This window comes from Camellia sinensis, chromosome 3 (assembly GCF_055761805.1).
Source record: "Camellia sinensis isolate YWXY chromosome 3, ASM5576180v1, whole genome shotgun sequence".
In the NCBI taxonomy this organism is placed as follows: domain Eukaryota; kingdom Viridiplantae; phylum Streptophyta; class Magnoliopsida; order Ericales; family Theaceae; genus Camellia; species Camellia sinensis.
The window spans coordinates 30922863-30942160 of record NC_138963.1 but is presented as its reverse complement, the minus strand read 5'-3'; the positions used below and the strand labels follow the sequence as shown (position 1 = coordinate 30942160).

Here is a 19298-nt window from a genome sequence, read left to right as displayed (position 1 = left end):
TGATGATGATATCGTTAAAAAAAAAAAAAAAGAAAAAAAGAAAAAAAAAAAGCTCATGGAGTGTGTATATATAGCACCCGTTTGGAAGTTGAGTTGGGGTGGATTGAAGCTAAAATAGTGACAAAAAAAATAAAATAGATTTTTTAATTTTAGACTAAAAAATATCACATTTAAATCATAATTATTTTATTTTTTATTTTACAAAAGTCAAAAAAATCACAAAATCTATTCTAAATAAGACTTTTTAATCCTAAACTAATAGCCAAAAACTAAAATGTCAACTCGCATCACATCACAAATGAACTCTGTTGTGTATCTCTCATTTCTTAAATTTATGATTTACTACTCTCTATAAAGAAAATAATAAAAGAATATTTTTTTGAGAGGAAATTAATAAATGAATATGACGGTACTATATTTGGTTTCAATTTTTGAATTCAATTTTTTTGTTAAATTAATTTTTTTTTTTTTTTTTTGTACTTTTTGTTTTTAGTGAATTTTTTTAATATTTTTTTTTACTTTTTTAGATACACTTAATATAAGTACAATATAATATTTAAAAAAATAAAAATAAATGGAAATTTATATTTTCATATGGGGCAAGCACCAATAAATCCTATGTCCTCATCTTATACACCAATAAGTTCTTTCCCAAATCTTATGAACCTAATAGTCCCATCTATGTGGAAATTACTTAATTAATCCATATATTTAGCATTGCATTAATAGTTGGTGTGATGGAGATTTCATAATCTAGCTCGGGGCCGTGGTAAACGCCGGACAGAAAAGAGGTCCAAGCGCGTTTGGGCTGTGCTAACTTGGGCTAATCCAGAGTTGGTTTGCTCGGTTGAGGTCCAAGGCCTATTCGGCCGAGATGATCGTCTGTCAACCCGGGCTTATTGGTAGCGCATGTAGCTCGGCGGAAAGGTCTCCCTTGGATCGGCCTAACCTGTCTGGAGTTCGGCCGTGTTGGAATGCTACGGAGCTCGGTTGTGATGGAGTTCGGTGAGTGGTACTGTTGGGCTCATTAAGTAACTCGGTTGAAGGAGGCCGTGATAATTCCGCCAGGCCGCCCATTCCCGCCAATGCCAACTGGCGGTTTGATTAGGTGGTGTTTAGCTGAATTTGCGCTGACAGTTAGGAGAGCAGCTCCACGTGTCAATAAGCGAATGGATGCAGAGGTGAGCGCAGAAAGTATATAAACATGATTGCGCCCCCCATGTTGGAGGGGAAACATCATTTTGGTGAGAGAAACTTAACATTCATTGAGCTTCTCTCTCTCTCTCTCTCTCTCTCTCTCTCTCTGAGTGTGTGCTAACTTGACTGTTGGAGAGGTTTTCTGGCAACACACCGTCGGGTAGCTCACCGCCGTTGTGTTCGCAGGTTGATCGGATAGAAGCAGAGCTTGGACGCAAGGAGTACGGACTTCATCGTATATCAGCTCCCCGTACAATTGGCGCCGTCTGTGGGAATTTGACAGATAAAACCTTGTCCTTCAAGCTTCTCCGGTCATCTACTGTGGCGAACCACGACGACATTCCGTTGTTCGCCATCGACGGCATCACGCCGGAGTTCGTTCGGCGTAGAGATAGCTTGTCCACCATTACGACGATGGCTGATTTAGAGACCTCCGCACAAGGACTTCCCAGGGATGCGCGAGACAAGCGCGCAAGGAGTTTTGGGCGCTCTGTCATTCCCAAAGAGCGTTGTCGACGGCGAGATTCACACACTCAACACTTGGAAGAGAAGCTCAGAGACCAAGATACCATCATCAAGAAAATGGCGATAGAGATGAAGGCCATGAGACGCCAGATGAAGGGAAAGAGCATCGTTGAAGTGGGAAACCACAGTGAGCACGCCCATTCCCGCCGTTCTGGCAGTCTTAATAAACGTCGCACCCTTTGACTCTCCGTCACGAGAAGCTTCAGAGCTAGAGACTATGTAGCGCCGGCGATGATATTTCGCACGCAGGATAGCAATTACCACCCTTTATGCTCGGCGACGGCGTCAAGATATTCTCGCTCTGACCGTTCGAAAGACTTGAGGGATGTGTTGGAGTGGAGGAGCGCGCTCGCTGGCAGGAGGCGCAAAGGGTTCCTGTACTACAACGGCTGGTCCCTAGAGGGCGAGCCAGTGAAAAGGTCGCCATGCCATAACCACGCTTGGCGGCACGCGCGCCACTAGACAGAGAGTTGGCAAGGCTGAGTGCCACCCCTTTTTTCGTAGAGATCGAGAATACACCGCTCTCCCCTGGGTTCCATCAACCAAAGTTCACATTCTATGACGGAAAGACTGATCCATATATGCACGTAAGCCACTTCCGATAGGTTATGGCTGGGCACAGGCAAAACGATGCGCTCATGTGCCTTGTTTTTCCATCGAGTTTGGGCGAGTTTGGCCTAAAATGGTTCGAGAGGCTGCCAGAGAAGAGCATCGAGGGGTGGCAACAGTTGGCAGAGGCATTTGTCACCAGATTTAAAACAAATGTCAAAATGTCCAAGGAAATTGACCATCTCTTGAGAGTAAAGATGGAGCCAGGCGACTTTTTGAAGGCGTATAACGCTAAGTATTGGGAGACTTTCAACGAGATCCTTGATTGCCCAACCAACCTTGCAATTACTCAATATAAACGCGCTCTTCCAGTTGGACATCGACTGAGAGACTCGCTCGCAATGAATCAACTGTCGACCATGGAATTGCTCATGCAACACATTAATGAGCACATTCGAGTCGAAGACAATGCAGCCGCAGCTACCGAGACGACAAGTCTAGTAGTAGAGAATAAGAGAGTAGTGCGAAAGGTTCACGCAGTTAGATAAGATGATGGCCATGCAAACCGCCATGGAAGAGATATAGGGAGTTCGGTTTTTGGAAGACGTATGTAAGAAGACGGAGGAAAAGGGGCATCAAACTCGCAGAATGCAAATGACTGATCCATTTCCAGAACATCGAACTCTGTCAATCTAAAGTTTTATTATTAATTTTATTTTTGTAACCTTTTTGCCATTGGCACAATGAAACAAGTAGACCATTTTCTTGAGAATTGTTATATTTTTGCCTCGCCAAGTGGATTTAGTGCGGTCCAAGGGGTAACTAACAATCACTTTGACGGACAGATCAAAATTCCTTACAAGGCGTATTTTGCTCGGCAAGAGGTTTGTTGATGGTTTTGATCAACTTTAGAATTTCTTGCAAGACGGATTTTGCTCGGCAAAACGTTTGTTGATGATTTCATCAACTTTAGAATTCCTTGCTGGATGGATTTTGCTCAGCAAGAGATTTGTTGATGGTTTTAATCTGCTTTAGAATTGCTTGCCGAGCTGATCTTGCTCGCCAAGAAGAAAGTCGCCGAGCTGACCTTGCTCGCCAACCTTGGAGTTCCATGCCGAGTTAATCTTGGTCGCCAATAAGCAAGTCTCGGAGCGGACCTTGCTCGCCGACCTTGGAGTTCCTTGCCGAGCTGATCTTGCTCGCTAAGAAACAAGTCGCGGAGCGGACCTTGCTCGCCGACCTTGGAGTTTCTTGCCAAGCTGATCTTGCTCGCCAAGAAACAAGCCGTTGAGCTGACCTTGCTCGCCGACCTTGGAGTTCCTTGCCGAGCTAATCTTGCTCGCCAAGAAGCAAGTCGCGAAGCGGACCTTGCTCGCTGACCTTGGAGTTTCTTGTCGAGCTGATCTTGCTCGCCAAGAATAAAGTCGCCGAGTTGACCTTGCTCGCCGACCTTGGAGTTCCTTGTCGAGCTGATCTTGCTCGCCAAGAAGTAAGTCACCGAGCGGACCTTGCACGTCGACCATGGAGGTCCTTGCCGAGCTGATCTTGCTCGCCAAGAAACAAGTCGCTGAGCGGACCTGGCTCCAGACCTTAGAGTTCTTTACCGAGCTGATCTTGCTCGCCAAGAAGAAAGTTGTCGAGCTGACCTTGCTCGCTGTCCTTGGAGTTCCTTGCCGAGCTGATCTTGCTCGCCAAGAAGAAAGTCGCCGAGCTGATCTTGCTCGCCAAGAAGCAAGTCGCGAAGCGGACCTTGCTCGCCGACCTTGGAGTTCCTTGCCGAGCTGATCTTGCTCGCCAAGAAACAAGTTGTCGAGTTGATCTTGCTCCCCGACCTTGGAATTCCTTGCCGAGCTGATCTTGCTCGCGAAGAAACAAGTGGCGGAGCGGACCTTGCTCGCCGACCTTGGAGTTCCTTGCCGAGCTGATCTTGTTCGCCAAGAAACAAGTTGCTGAGCTGACCTTGCTCGCTAACCTTGGAGTTCCTTGCCAAGTTGATCTTGCTCGCCATGAAGCAAGTCGCGAAGTGGACCTTGCTCGCCGACCTTGGAGTTCCTTGCCGAGTTGATCTTGCTTGCCAAGAAGAAAGTCGTCGACTTGACCTTGCGCGCCGACCTTGGAGTTCCTTGCCGAGTTGATCTTGCTCGCCAAGAAGTAAGTTTCCGAGCGGACCTTGCTCGTCGACCATGGAGTTCCTTGCCGAGCTGATCTTGCTCGCTAAGAAACAAGTTACCGAGCGGATCTTGCTCCGGACCTTGGAGTTCCTTGCCGAGCTGATCTTGCTCGCCAAGAAGAAAGTTACTGAGCTGACCTTGCTCGCTGACTTTGGAGTTCCTTGCCCGCTGACTTTGGAGTTCCTTGCCGAGCTGATCTTGCTCGCCAAGAAGAAAGTCGCCGAGCTAATCTTGCTCGCCAAGAAGCAAGTCGTGAAGCGGACCTTGCTCGTCGACCTTAGAGTTTATTGCCGAGCTGATCTTGCTCGCCAAGAAACAAGTCACGGAGTGGACCTTGCTTGCCGACCTTGGAGTTCCTCGCCGAGCTAATCTTGCTCGCTAAGAAACAAGTGGCCGAGCTAACCTTGCTCGCCGACCTTGGGGTTCTTTGCCGAGCTGATCTTGCTCGCCAAGAAGCAAGTCGTGAAGCAGACCTTGCTCGCCGACCTTGGAGTTCCTTGCCGAGCTGATCTTGCTCGCCAAGAAACAAGTCGCTGAGCTGACCTTGCTCGCCGACCTTGCAGTTCCTTGCCAAGCTGATCTTGCTCGCCAAGAAGAAAGTCGCCGAGCTGACCTTGCTCGCTGACCTTGGAGTTCTTTGCCGAGCTAATCTTGCTCACCAAGAAGTAAGTCGCCGAACGGACCTTGCTTGTCGACCATGGAGTTCCTTGCCAAGCTGATCTTGCTCGCCAAGAAACAAGTCGCCGAGCGAACCTTGCTTCGGACCTTGGAGTTCTTTGCCGAGCTGATCTTCCTCACCAAGAAGAAAGTCGCCGAGCTGACCTTGCTCGCCGACCTTGGAGTTCCTTGCCGAGCTGATCTTATTCGCCAAGAAATAAGTCGCCGAGCGGACCTTGTTTGTCGACCATGGAGTTCCTTGCCGAGCTGATCTTGCTCGCCAAGAAACAAGTCACCGAGTGGACCTTACTCCGGACCTTGGAGTTCCTTGCCGAGCTGATCTTCCTCACCAAGAAGAAAGTTGCCGAGCTGACCTTGCTCGCCGACATTGGAGTTCCTTACCGAGCTGATCTTGCTCGCCAAGAAGAAAGTGGCCTTGCCGACCTTGCTTCCTGGCCTTGGAGTTCCTTGCCGAGCTGATCTTGCTCGCCAAGAAGTAAGTTGCCGAGCGGACCTTTCTCGTCGACCATGGAGTTCCTTCCCGAGCTGATCTTGCTAGCCAAGAAACAAGTCGCCAAGCGGCCCTTGCTCCAAACCTTGGAGTTCCTTGCCGAGCTGATCTTCCTCACCAAGAAGAAAGTTGCTAAGCTGACCTTGCTTGCCGACCTTGGAGTTCCTTGCCAAGCTGATCTTGCTCGCCAAGAAGAAAGTTGACGTGCTGACCTTGCTCGCCGACCTTAGAGTTCCTTGCCGAGTTGATCTTGCTCGCCAAGAAGCAAGTCGCCGAGCGGACCTTGCTCGGTGACCATGGAGTTCCTTGCCGAGCTGATCTTGCTCGCCAAGAAGCAAGTCATGAAGCTGACCTTGCTCGCTGACCTTTGAGTTCCTTGCTGAGCTGATCTTGCTCGCCAAGAAGCAAGTCGTCGAGCGGACTGTGCTCGTCGACCATGGAGTTCCTTGCCGAGCTAATCTTGCTCGCCAAGAAGTAAGTCGCCGAGCGGACCTTGCTCGTCGACCATGGAGTTCCTTGCCAAGCTGATCTTGTTCGCCAAGAAACAAGCCGCCGAGCGGACCTTGCTCGGGACGTTGGAGTTCCTTGCCGAGCTGATCTTGCTCGCCAAGAAGAAAGTTTCCGAGTTAACCTTGCTCGCGGACCTTGGAGTTCCTTACCGAGCTGATCTTGCTCGCCAAGAAGCAAGTTGTAGGAACCCACATTTTATGTTCTCATCATGTTCATGAGCATCTGTATGATTATGACTTGTTAAGTTTGCATGTGTATGTTGTGATTTGTTTCGCTTGAGCTAATGTGATCCATGCCTTGTTTTGAAGCCTGTGATTTGTCTAAGTGTAGTGTACTTATCTCGTTCTTTCCTTGATGTGAAACTTAGGTCACGCCCTGCCTGAGTTATACTAGCCGATGTTATTCCAAGCCGAGGTCATCCTCAGTCTAGAAGCATCTTGGAACCCCTTGTCGACCTCCGTCCTTGCCTTGATCACATTTAGCCGAGATGTTACCTTGCACCCAAGTGATCTCGTCTTGGAGTGGTATGACCTAGGCCGAGGTGTGGCGCATCTAGGCCAAGATGTGGCACAGCTTAGTCAAGTGTTGTCCTTCCTAGCCGAGGTCATTGTCACCTTAGTTGCCGAAGTCCTTTGTTAGCCGATGTCACCCCTTGCCGGAGTGCCATTCCGTGTAGCTTGTTAGATACGCCTTGTTGTTAGCCGATGTCATTGCCCCGTCAGAGAGCCCATACCGCTTTACTTGTTGAACACCCTTCCACCATGCTTTGTCTGGTCTGTCAGCCACCTTTTCAGGAAGAACCCAACTAGTCGCCGCCACGTGTCTCAGCAGAGGGTTAACCCCAGAACCGGGTATAGAAAGCTATCATTTAGTACCATAACCTTGTCTTGTAGAGAGAGAGAAACTCTAGGAGGAAGAAGGAGTCTTAGAGTGAGGAAGTAGATCTTCAAGCTTGATTCCTAGAGATCGGACCGTTAGATCCGTGTTCTAAGGTTAGATTCTTGATCTGCTCATGATATTCTCTATGTTCATGTTATTGCATTGCATGATCGGAGATGATTTGTAAGCCATGCATCGTTTTGAAGTTCGATTTTAGAAAGAGAAAATGACATTCATGTGTTCTTCAAGAAAGTCTTGTTTTGATCCGAAAGCTTGCATAAAGAATCATGTTTTTGTGTTTATTTCCGCAAGAATTCCAAGTACGGGTACCCAGGTCCATGTTTTCAAACTCATAGCATGAAAACCCCAGATTTGTGATGACAGATTATGATTGAACATTCATGTTTTTCATGTTTTCACACTCATGTTCTTCATGTTCATCAGCAGAGGGAAACCCAGAGTTTCCCGATCTCTTTTCCTTGCATGTGGCCCTCGGGAACACACCTCGGTGAGGAGGTGTGGAACCTCGGCCTGGACCTGGTTGGTGCCCAGCATGTTTTCCGAAACCATTTGTGTACATACGAAACTTGTTGAAGGTGCATTCAATAGGCTTTGCCCTGTGTTTGTAGGACTTGGGCTTGTCTCGACCCCGACGTGTGAAGAAACTATGTGAGTGGTATTTTTAATAAAGCTATGTTACACTTGCTTTCATAAAATCTCGTCTTGCCTTGTTTTGAAAAGTACTTGATCTAGCATGAATGACTATCCCTACTTGTATATTAAACACTATCTTGTTTTGATGACATTTCTTGAAAGTCCTTAGTTGCAGGGGACTATAATGCAACTGCACTCTTGTCTTGAAAGTCCTTAGCTGCAGGGGACTATAATGCAACTGCACTCTTGTCTTGAAAGTCCTTAGTTGCAGGGGACTATAATGCAACTGCACTCTTGTCTTGAAAGTCCTTAGTTGCAGGGGACTATAATGCAACTGCACTCTTGTCTTGAAAGTCCTTAGCTGCAGGGGACTATAATGCAACTGCACTCTTGTCTTGGAATTGTCATCACCCCCTTGTATTAAGTAGATGTAATAACATCCAAAGAACTTGAAAGGCCGGCAATGAACTTGATTTCCCTCTTGATTGTAAAGTATGCTATGTATTGTTTTGAAAGAAATCTTGGATATCAATCATGCAAAACCTTTATTTCTAATATCATTCACTGAGTATCCAAGCTCACCCTCTCTATATATATGTAGGTGATGAACAAGAAGGCATTGAGGCCTAGACGTGATGCCGATGTGTTTTTGGGTGCATAGCCGACATGTTTTGGATTAGCATTTTTGTACCATCTTGAAGATCATGCTTCTTGGCTTATTTTTCATTTGTACTTGTATATGTCGGCTTGAGAAGCCTTTTGGTCAAGATGTGTTTTGTATCTCATTTTCTTATTGTATTTAAGTTGTAAGACTTTGTAAAGATGTATGTCATTTCATTGGACTTAAGCACGGCTCTCATGGACTATTTAGATTCTGTATATGTATATATATTACTTCCGCACTTGTAAGCCCCATATTTTATACTCTGATTGTGTGTGATTTTGTAAGTCGGCCTTCGGTAATCTCGGATTACTGGCCATCACGGCACCAAACTACTAGGGGCGGTTTGGGGGCGTGACAGAATGGTATCAGAGCCCAAGATCCTTATAGTACGTTAATCACCCACCTTGAGTCCTAAAGAGCATAGGATTTTCCTTAGAATGATGTTAGGATTGCATCATATTGCTTGCTACTTGACTACGTGTGCATCATTTCGGCATAGACATTTGTTACTTGTATACGTATTACCTGTTTAGTTATTTTAAAGTCTCATCTTACATCCTCCTAGCACCATGAGGAGAGGTAGACCTCCAGTTGGCCGAGATCGTTCAGAAGATAGATTGGAGAGATTGGAAAGGTTAGTCGAAGGCTTGGTTCGTGAGCAGAGACAACCTAGGCAACAGGATACTGGTACGACTTCCACGCAGGCTGAGCAAACGAATGGCCGTTATGCAGCTCCACCCCCTCCAGTGCCACAAGTGCCTCTACCACAGGCTTTGTATGGGAACGACACGATAACCCTAATCAGAGAGTTCAAGAAAATGAAACTGCCGAGATTTCAAGGAGGTATAGAACCAATGAAAGCCGAGGCATGGGTTTTAGAGATGGAGAAGTTGTTTGAGATCTTCCCCAGTACAGACGCCCAGAAGGTATCTCTGGCAGCATTCACATTAGACGACGATGCTCGTAGGTGGTGGATGATGGTCCGAGAAAGCAATCCGGGTTTGACTTGGGCAAAATTTTTGGAGTTGTTCTACAACAAGCATTTCCCCCTCAGCGTCCGAGACCGAAAGACCGCGGAGTTTCAGAATTTGATGCAAGGGAACAAGACAGTCGCAGAGTACGATCGTGCCTTTACTGAACTGGCGAGATATGCGCCTCATATGGTTGACGACGAATACCGAAATGCGAGAAAGTTCGAAAGTGGGTTACGTGGACCGATACAAGATCGGGTCAATATGCTCAATATGCCGACATACGCTGGAGTACTGGACAAGGCCATCTTGGCTGAAGCCAATTTGAACCGATACCAGAGTTCAGGTGAGGGTCAGAGGAAGAGACAGAATTATGATAATCGCCGAGTTCCGTTCAATTCCAAGAAGAGGATGAGCACAGACAGTTCCAGCAACTCAAATCAGGAAGGTAACGCCAAGCCGATGTGCGCGAGTTGTGGAAAGCTACATTTCGGGGTTTGTCGTTGGGCAACAGGAGCTTGCTATGAGTGCGGCGAGATAGGTCATCGTGTGAAGGACTGCCCGAAGGCAGGGACTGACAATGGAAAGAGGAACAGAAGCACCTCGGGCACTGCACAGAACAACAACGTCGGGAGAATACAGGCAAGGCAAGGCAGAGTTTTCGCATTAGTACCAGGAGACACCCAGAATGCCGAGGCGGTGGTGTCAGGTACCCTCTCAATTTGTTCTCGAGATGCATACGTATTGATTGATTCGGGTTCTACGCATTCATTTATGTCCACTATATTCGCCGAGAAGTTGAGTAGAGAATTAGAACCCCTTGATTATGTATTATCTGTGTCTACTCCATCTGGGAGAAATATGATTGTTACATCCATTTATAGGGCGTGTAATGTTATGATTAAGAGTGTAGAATTGTTAGTTGATTTGATGCCATTAAGCATGACTCACTTCGATGTTATATTGGGAATGGATTGGTTAGTGGCGAATCATGCATCCATTAATTGTGTTACTAAGAGCGTCACGTTGAAGACCCCAAGCCAAGCCGAGGTCATTTTTCAGGGTAAAGGAGTAGTACCCCCACCTTACTTAATCTCATCTATGAAAGCCTACAAGTTGATCCAAAAAGGATGTCAGGGTTATCTGTGCAGTATACTAAGTGATTTGAATGGAATTGTTGAGTTAGCCGACCTACCCGTTGTTAAGGAATTCCCCGACGTCTTTCCAACTGAGTTGCCTGGCCACCTTGTCGATAGGGAAATAGAGTTTACTGTGGACATCCTGTCAGGAACACAACCCATCTCCAAAACACCCTACAGAATGGCCCCAGCCGAACTTAGAGAACTGAAATCGTAATTACAAGAATTGTTGGACAAAGGATTTGTTAGGCCGAGCACTTCACCGTGGGGAGCACCCGTTCTATTTGTTAAGAAAAAGGATGGCACACTTCGTCTTTGCATTGACTACAGAGAACTTAATAAGGTGACCATTAAGAACAAGTACCCATTGCCTAGAATCGACGATTTGCTTGATCAACTACGAGGAGCACGAGTCTTTTCCAAGATTGACCTTAGGTCAGGCTACCACCAGTTGAAGGTTAAAGCCGAGGACATTGAGAAAACTGTTTTTCGGACAAGATATGGCCACTACGAATTTTTGGTAATGCCCTTCGGAGTAACCAATGCCCCAGCAGCATTCATGGACTTGATGAACAGAGTCTTTAAGCCGTACCTAGATGAGTTTGTCATTATTTTTATCGACGACATATTGATCTATTCCGGGAGTACGAGCGAGCACGAGAATCATCTGAGACTTGCCCTGCAGACCTTGAGAGATAAGAAGTTGTACGCCAAGTTAAGTAAATGCGAGTTTTGGCTTTCCAGCATTTCGTTTCTAGGGCATGTGATTAATGAGGACGGTATATCAGTTGACCCCAGTAAGATTGAAGCCATTGTGAATTGGCCGACGCCGACCAACGTGTCCGAGGTTCGTAGTTTTCTGGGTTTGGCAGGTTATTACAGGAAGTTTGTGAAGGATTTCTCGAGGATTGCAGTGCCTTTGACACAACTAACTAAGAAGGGAGCAGCTTATGAATGGACCAATGAAAGAGAATCAGCCTTCCAGGAGCTGAAGGCGAGGTTAGTTACAGCACCAGTTCTAGTACTACCATCGGCTAATGAGGAATTTCAGATTTACAGTGATGCTTCACATAAGGGTTTGGGTTGCGTGTTAATGCAAGAAGGTAAAGTCATAGCGTACGCGTCTCGTCAGTTGAAGCCCAATGAAAAGAATTATCCTACCCATGATCTGGAGCTAGCTGCCGTGGTTTTTGCTTTGAAGATATGGCGCCATTACTTGTATGGAACATCTTGCCAAGTTTTCACCGACCACAAGAGTCTGAAGTACCTGTTCACTCAGAAAGAGTTAAATATGAGGCAGAGAAGATGGCTCGAGCTACTGAAGGATTATGACATACAGATTCAGTATCACCCAGGTAAGGCAAATTCCGTAGCCGACGCATTGAGCAGGAAGTTAGTTGGAAGTTTGGCGTGCCTGACAGCGGTTTCGGTGGAACCGACCATCATTGAGGAAGTGAAGACCAGACAGAGGGAGGATAAACTCCTCAAGAAGGTAATTAATGAATTCGTCACCAAGCCGAGGCCGGGATACACCATGGAGAATCAAGTGCTTAAGTTTGAAGGGAGATTGTGTGTAGCCGACGTACCAGAGTTAAAAAGGAAGATTTTGCAAGAGGCCCATAGTTCCAAGTTTGCCATTCATCCAGGGAGCACCAAGATGTATCAGGACGTAAAGCGGACCTTTTGGTGGCCAAACATGAAAAGAGAGATAGCCGAGTTTGTATTTCAGTGTCTGTGTTGCCAGCAAGTGAAGGCAGAACACCAGAGACCGGCAGGACTTCTTCAACCCTTGTCAATTCCTGAGTGGAAATGGGAGCACATCTCCATGGATTTCGTAGTGGGCTTGCCGAGGACGCAGAGAGGTATGGATTCCATTTGGGTTATAGTTGACAGGTTTACTAAGTCAGCTCACTTTTTGCCTGTCAAGACTACATTCAATGCCGACCGACTTGCCGAATTGTATATGAATGAGATCGTTAGGCTTCATGGTGTGCCGATGTCCATTGTGTCAGACCGAGATCCGAAGTTCGTTTCTAGATTTTGGCAGAGTCTACAAGGAGCCTTGGGGACAGAGTTGAGATTTAGCACAGCCTTTCACCCCCAGACCGACGGGCAGACAGAAAGAACGATTCAGACACTCGAAGACATGCTCAGACTGTGCGTGTTGGATTTCCAGGGAAGTTGGGAATCGCATTTGCCATTAGTAGAGTTCGCGTACAACAACAGTTATCAAGCCAGCATAGGCATGGCGCCGTATGAAGCTTTGTATGGAAGGGAATGCAGATCGCCGATATGTTGGACTGAAGTAGGAGACAAAGCTCTAATTGGCCCCGAGTTGGTTCAGGTGACAACTGAAAAGATCAAACTCATTCAGCAGAGGATTAAAACTGCACAGAGTCGACAGAAGTGTTATGCCGACCAAAGAAGGAGGGAGTTAGAATTTGAAATTGGGGATCATGTGTTTTTGAAGGTCTCGCCGATGACAGGAGTTTCGAGATTTGGGAAGAAGGGTAAACTTGCACCCCGATATATTAGGCCGTTTGAAATTCTTGAGAAAGTTAACACCGTTGCTTACAGACTCGCTTTGCCGCCAGATTTGAGCCAAGTCCACAGCGTGTTCCATGTTTCAATGCTGAGGAAATATATCCGAGACCCACTGCATGTAATAGATTACTCCGGGGTTGTAGTTAATGAAGACTTGGGCTACGAAGAGAAGCCGATGAGAATTATCGACAGACAAGTGAGACAATTAAGAAACAAGTCGATATCAATGGTGAAAATCGAATGGGAGAAGCATTATGGCGAGGAGGCCACATGGGAAAAGGAAGAGGAGATGAAAATCCGTTACCCGGAGTTATTCGTAGGACAAGGTAACTTAAGTTTGGGGACCAAACTTCTTTAAGGAGGGTAGACTGTAGGAACCCACATTTTATGTTCTCATCATATTCATGAGCATCTGTATGATTATGACTTGTTAAGTTTGCATGTGTATGTTGTGATTTGTTTCGCTTGAGCTAATGTGATCCATGCCTTGTTTTGAAGCCTTGTGATTTGTCTAAGTGTAGTGTACTTGTCTCGTTCTTTCCTTGATGTGAAACTTAGGTCACGCCCTGCCTGAGTTATACTAGCCGATGTTATTCCAAGCCGAGGTCATCCTCAGTCTAGAAGCATCTTGGAACCCCTTGTCGACCTCCGTCCTTGCCTTGATCACATTTAGCCGAGATGTTACCTTGCACCCAAGTGATCTCGTCCTGGAGTGGTATGACCTAGGCCGAGGTGTGGCGCATCTAGGCCAAGATGTGGCACAGCTTAGTCAAGTGTTGTCCTTCCTAGCCGAGGTCATTGTCACCTTAGTTGCCGAAGTCCTTTGTTAGCCGATGTCACCCCTTGCCGGAGTGCCATTCCGTGTAGCTTGTTAGATACGCCTTGTTGTTAGCCGATGTCATTGCCCCGTTAGAGAGCCCATACCGCTTTACTTGTTGAACACCCTTCCACCATGCTTTGTCTGGTCTGTTAGCCACCTTTTCAGGAAGAACCCAACCAGTCGCCGCCACGTGTCTCAGCAGAGGGTTAACCCCAGAACCGGGTATAGAAAGCTATCATTTAGTATCATAACCTTGTCTTGTAGAGAGAGAGAAACTCTAGGAGGAAGAAGGAGTCTTAGAGTGAGGAAGTAGATCTTCAAGCTTGATTCCTAGAGATCGGACCGTTAGATCCGTGTTCTAAGGTTAGATTCTTGATCTGCTCATGATATTCTCTATGTTCATGTTATTGCATTGCATGATCGGAGATGATTTGTAAGCCATGCATCGTTTTGAAGTTCGATTTTAGAAAGAGAAAATGACATTCATGTGTTCTTCAAGAAAGTCTTGTTTTGATCCGAAAGCTTGCATAACGAATCATGTTTTTGTGTTTATTTCCGCAAGAATTCCAAGTACGGGTACCCAGGTCCATGTTTTCAAACTCATAGCACGAAAACCCCAGATTTGTGATGACAGATTATGATTGAACATTCATGTTTTTCATGTTTTCACACTCATGTTCTTCATGTTCATCAGCAGAGGGAAACCCAGAGTTTCCCGACCTCTTTTCCTTGCATGTGGCCCTCGGGAACACACCTCGGTGAGGAGGTGTGGAACCTCGGCCTGGACCTGGTTGGTGCCCAGCATGTTTTCCGAAACCATTTGTGTACATACGAAACTTGTTGAAGGTGCATTCAATAGGCTTTGCCCTGTGTTTGTAGGACTTGGGCTTGTCTCGACCCCGACGTGTGAAGAAACTATGTGAGTGGTATTTTTAATAAAGCTATGTTACACTTGCTTTCATAAAATCTCGTCTTGCCTTGTTTTGAAAAGTACTTGATCTAGCATGAATGACTATCCCTACTTGTATATTAAACACTATCTTGTTTTGATGACATTTCTTGAAAGTCCTTAGTTGCAGGGGACTATAATGCAACTGCACTCTTGTCTTGAAAGTCCTTAGCTGCAGGGGACTATAATGCAACTGCACTCTTGTCTTGAAAGTCCTTAGTTGCAGGGGACTATAATGCAACTGCACTCTTGTCTTGAAAGTCCTTAGTTGCAGGGGACTATAATGCAACTGCACTCTTGTCTTGAAAGTCCTTAGTTGCAGGGGACTATAATGCAACTGCACTCTTGTCTTGAAAGTCCTTAGCTGCAGGGGACTATAATGCAACTGCACTCTTGTCTTGGAATTGTCATCACCCCCTTGTATTAAGTAGATGTAATAACATCCAAAGAACTTGAAAGGCCGGCAATGAACTTGATTTCCCTCTTGATTGTAAAGTATGCTATGTATTGTTTTGAAAGAAATCTTGGATATCAATCATGCAAAACCTTTATTTCTAATATCATTCACTGAGTATCCAAGCTCACCCTCTCTATATATATGTAGGTGATGAACAAGAAGGCATTGAGGCCTAGACGTGATGCCGATGTGTTTTTGGGTGCATAGCCGACATGTTTTGGATTAGCATTTTTGTACCATCTTGAAGATCATGCTTCTTGGCTTATTTTTCATTTGTACTTGTATATGTCGGCTTGAGAAGCCTTTTGGTCAAGATGTGTTTTGTATCTCATTTCCTTATTGTATTTAAGTTGTAAGACTTTGTAAAGATGTATGTCATTTCATTGGACTTAAGCACGGCTCTCATGGACTATTTAGATTCTGTATATGTATATATATTACTTCCGCACTTGTAAGCCCCATATTTTATACTCTGATTGTGTGTGATTTTGTAAGTCGGCCTTCGGTAATCTCGGATTACTGGCCATCACGGCACCAAACTACTAGGGGCGGTTTGGGGGCGTGACACAAGTCGCCGAGCGGACCTTGCTCGTGGACCTTGGAGTTCCTTGCCAATTTGATCTTGCTCGCCAAGAAGCAAGTCGCGGAGCTGACCTTGCTCGCCGACCTTTGAGTTCCTTGCCGAGCTGATCTTGCTCGCCAAGAAGCAAGTCGCTGAGCGGACCGTGCTCGTCAACCATGGAATTCCTTGTCGCACTAATCTTGCTCGCCAAGAAGCAAGTCGCGGAGCGGACCTTGCCCACCGACCTTGGAGTTCCTTTCCAAGCTGATCTTGCTTGCCTAAAAGCTAGTCGCGAAGCGGACCTTGCTCGCCGACCTTGGAGTTCTTTGCCGAGCTAATCTTGCTCGCCAAGAAGAAAGTTGCCGAGCTGACCTTGCTCGCCAACGTTGGAGTTCTTTGCCGAGCTGATCTTGCTCGTCAAAAAGAAAGTTGTCGAGCCGATCTTGCTCGCTGATCATGGAGTTCCTTGCCGAGCTGATTTTGCTCGCTAAGAATCAAGTTGCTGAGCTGGCTTTCCTTGCTAACTTTGAAGGTCCTTGCCAAGTTGATTTTGCTCTCCCAGGGAGTTGCTGAGCTGATTTTACTCGCCAAGAAACGAGTTGATGAGCTGACTTTGTTTGCCAACTTTGAGGTTTCTAGACCGAGCAAAGTGAACCACCGAGCAAAAAGTCTAGCCCGGCCTTGTAATGTAATTCTGGTCACGCAAATGCAGACATAATAAAGGGGCAATTGTGATGGAGATTTCATAATCTGGCTCTGGGCCATGGTAGACGCTGGACAAAAAAGAGGTCCAAGCGCGTTTTGGCCGAGCTAACTTGGGCTAATCCAGAGTTGGTTTGCTCGGTTGAGGTCCACGGCCTATTCGACCGAGATAATCGTCTATCAACTCGGGCTTATTGGTCGCGCATGTAGCTCGGCGAAAAGGTCTCCCTTGGATCGGCCTAACCTGTCTGGAGTTCGGCCGTACTGGAATGCTACGGAGCTCAATTGTGATGGAGCTCGGCGAGTGGCACTGTTGGGCTCGTTAAGTAGCTTGGTCGAAGGAGTCCGAGATAATTCCGCCGGGCTGCCCATTCCCGCCAATGCCAACTGGCGGTTTGATTAGGTGGTGTTTAGCTGAATTTGCGCTGACAATTAGGAGAGCAGCTCCACGTGTCAATAAGCGAATGGATGCAGAGGCGAGCGCAGAAAGTATATAAGCATGACTGTGCCCCCCATGCTGGAGGGGGAACATCATTTTGGTGAGAAAGACTTAACATTCATTGAGCTTCTCTCTCTCTCTCTCTCTGAGTGTGTGTTAACTTGACCGTCGGAGGGGTTTTCCGACAACACACCGCCGGGTAGCTCACCGCCGTTGTGTTCACAGATTGATCGAATAAAAGCAGAGCTTGGACACAAGGAGTATGAGCTTTATCAAATATCAGCTCCCCGTACAGTTGGCATATCCAAATTACTAAAAACTCATATTGTGAAATGACACATTTAACCAAAGCATACTAAGTCTTCGTTTGGAAAGAGTTAAAATAACCTGATTTTTTTGACTTTTTTGCTATTTTAACCTGACTTTTTTAGTCTCGTTTAGTTTTTATTTTTGACTTTTATGAGAAAAAAAGTATAATGATTATAGTTTAGATGCGACATTTTGTCTTTTTAACTATGTAGACAATTTTATCTTTTGTGTTGTTTTAACCAAAAAACTAAAACCAAATATAGCTTAAGAGTTATTGTAGTCGTTAATGTGATGTTTGAAAATCTAACATTTGTGATGGGATGTGAGTTTTAGGATGTGGTTTTTAGGATGTATACTTATTGGGTATATGGTGTATATTTTCCGAGATATAATTTTACTGGATATGAAATTTTATTATTGTTAATCATATTATTTAATTTTGATGATGTCTAAAATATTATTTGTAACAATTTGAATTTTTTAATATGCATATGTATTTGACTCAAAATATTATCTTTTTAAAAAGAAAAAATATATATATATATTTGTTAAATATTAGTTAAATAAAAATATTTTTGAAAACTTTACTATTCACTTTTTGAAAATTGAGGCTGATCACTATTCACTTTTTGACCAAATTAAAAATTGATTAATTATATTATTTTGACAAATTTGATATTGATGGGTTGTCTTGTGTTGACAAAATTAATATGGAGTGGTAGAATATATTTAGTTTAAAATCTCTACAACATATACAATATTTTAAAGATGACATACATTTTCAGATCCATCATAAATATCATTCAAAGAGATTTTTCTATATACAAATATTTGATTAGAACATTATATATATATTGCATATAATATAAATAGAATACATCACGTGCGCTATCAAATTTTTTACATTACATTGATTATATCATATTATAATCAAACAAGAAGAAAAAGATGGAGTTATATATATATATATGTGTATATATATATATATTATAAACTAGATGGAGAAAATTATTTGTTTGTTTGAAAGTTGTGAACTTTGTATTAAATTGTCTACAAAAATGGTGGCTCCATGTTTGAAATAACAAAAAGAAAAAATTAGTCTTATTTTTTTATCTTTTGCTGACTATTCAAAATCAAGGAGTGTGCTTATGTAAGCGATGACATCAAGAGTGTGCTTATGTAAGCCATGACATCAGGAGCGTGCTTATGTAAGCCATGACGTCAGGAGCGTGCTTATGTAAGCCATGACGTCAGCAAGGAGCGTCCAACGGGTATATTTTTGTGTATAAATAGAAGTGTTGGATGTGGAGAAAAATCAAGAACTTGAAGAGAAAATATTTCTGTGAACTCCAAAATTCTGAGTATTCTGCTCTTTCACTTTCAGATCTAAGTCTAGCTTTTGTTCTTACACTTTCATATCTACTCTTTGTGAGAGAATTATTGTAAAAGTGGGTTCAATTACCACTTATTCTTATTCCTTATTTTTGTGAGAGATTTTGTAAGGGTAAGGCATTTATTGTTGAGTGAGGCTCAATAGATAAGAGTAAGTCCTGTGCCAAATCCACAAGCTTGGTGGTATATTTATTCAATTGATAGTAAAGAAATTCTCAAGGAGGTTCCTTGGGGAGTGGACGTAGGCCTGGCGTGCCGAACCACTATAAATCGCAGTGTTTGATTTTCTCTCTCTATCTCTTCTACTTTTATATTGATAATTATTATTCTGTTTTTTTTTTATTTATTAAAATTCTGAATATTGTGTTATTTTTAATATTGTGAAATTTTTAATAACCCAATTCACCCCCCTCTTGGGTTGCCTATCTGGGATAACAATTGGTATCAGAGCCTAGACTCTAGTTTTTGTGACTTAACCGTCTTAGAGTAGATCATGGCAACCCCTAGTTATTCCTTACCCGAGGGACAAGCATCTAATAGGCCACCTCTATTTAGCGGCACAAATTTTAGCTATTGGAAAACTAGGATGACTATACATATTCAATCTAATGATTATGAATGTTGAAAAATTATTTGTAATGGTCCAAAAATTCCTACCAAAACTATAGATGGACTTAGGGTACCAAAACCTGAAGAT

At 44.5% G+C, this 19298-nt stretch overlaps 1 protein-coding gene and 1 long non-coding RNA gene across 2 annotated transcripts; both read left to right on the top strand.

The window, feature by feature from the left end:
• The first annotated feature begins 2330 nt into the window (after nucleotides 1-2330).
• Nucleotides 2331-2819, top strand: LOC145821406 (uncharacterized). The gene has a single exon (XM_082917915.1). The coding sequence runs from the start codon at nucleotides 2331-2333 to the stop codon at nucleotides 2817-2819; it is 489 nt and encodes a 162-aa protein (XP_082774041.1).
• An 11222-nt stretch (nucleotides 2820-14041) lies between these two features.
• On the top strand, nucleotides 14042-15656 carry LOC145822435 (uncharacterized). Its single transcript, XR_014363712.1, has 2 exons — nucleotides 14042-14710; nucleotides 15345-15656. It is a non-coding gene; the product is annotated as an uncharacterized LOC145822435 (long non-coding RNA).
• The last annotated feature ends 3642 nt before the right edge of the window (nucleotides 15657-19298 follow it).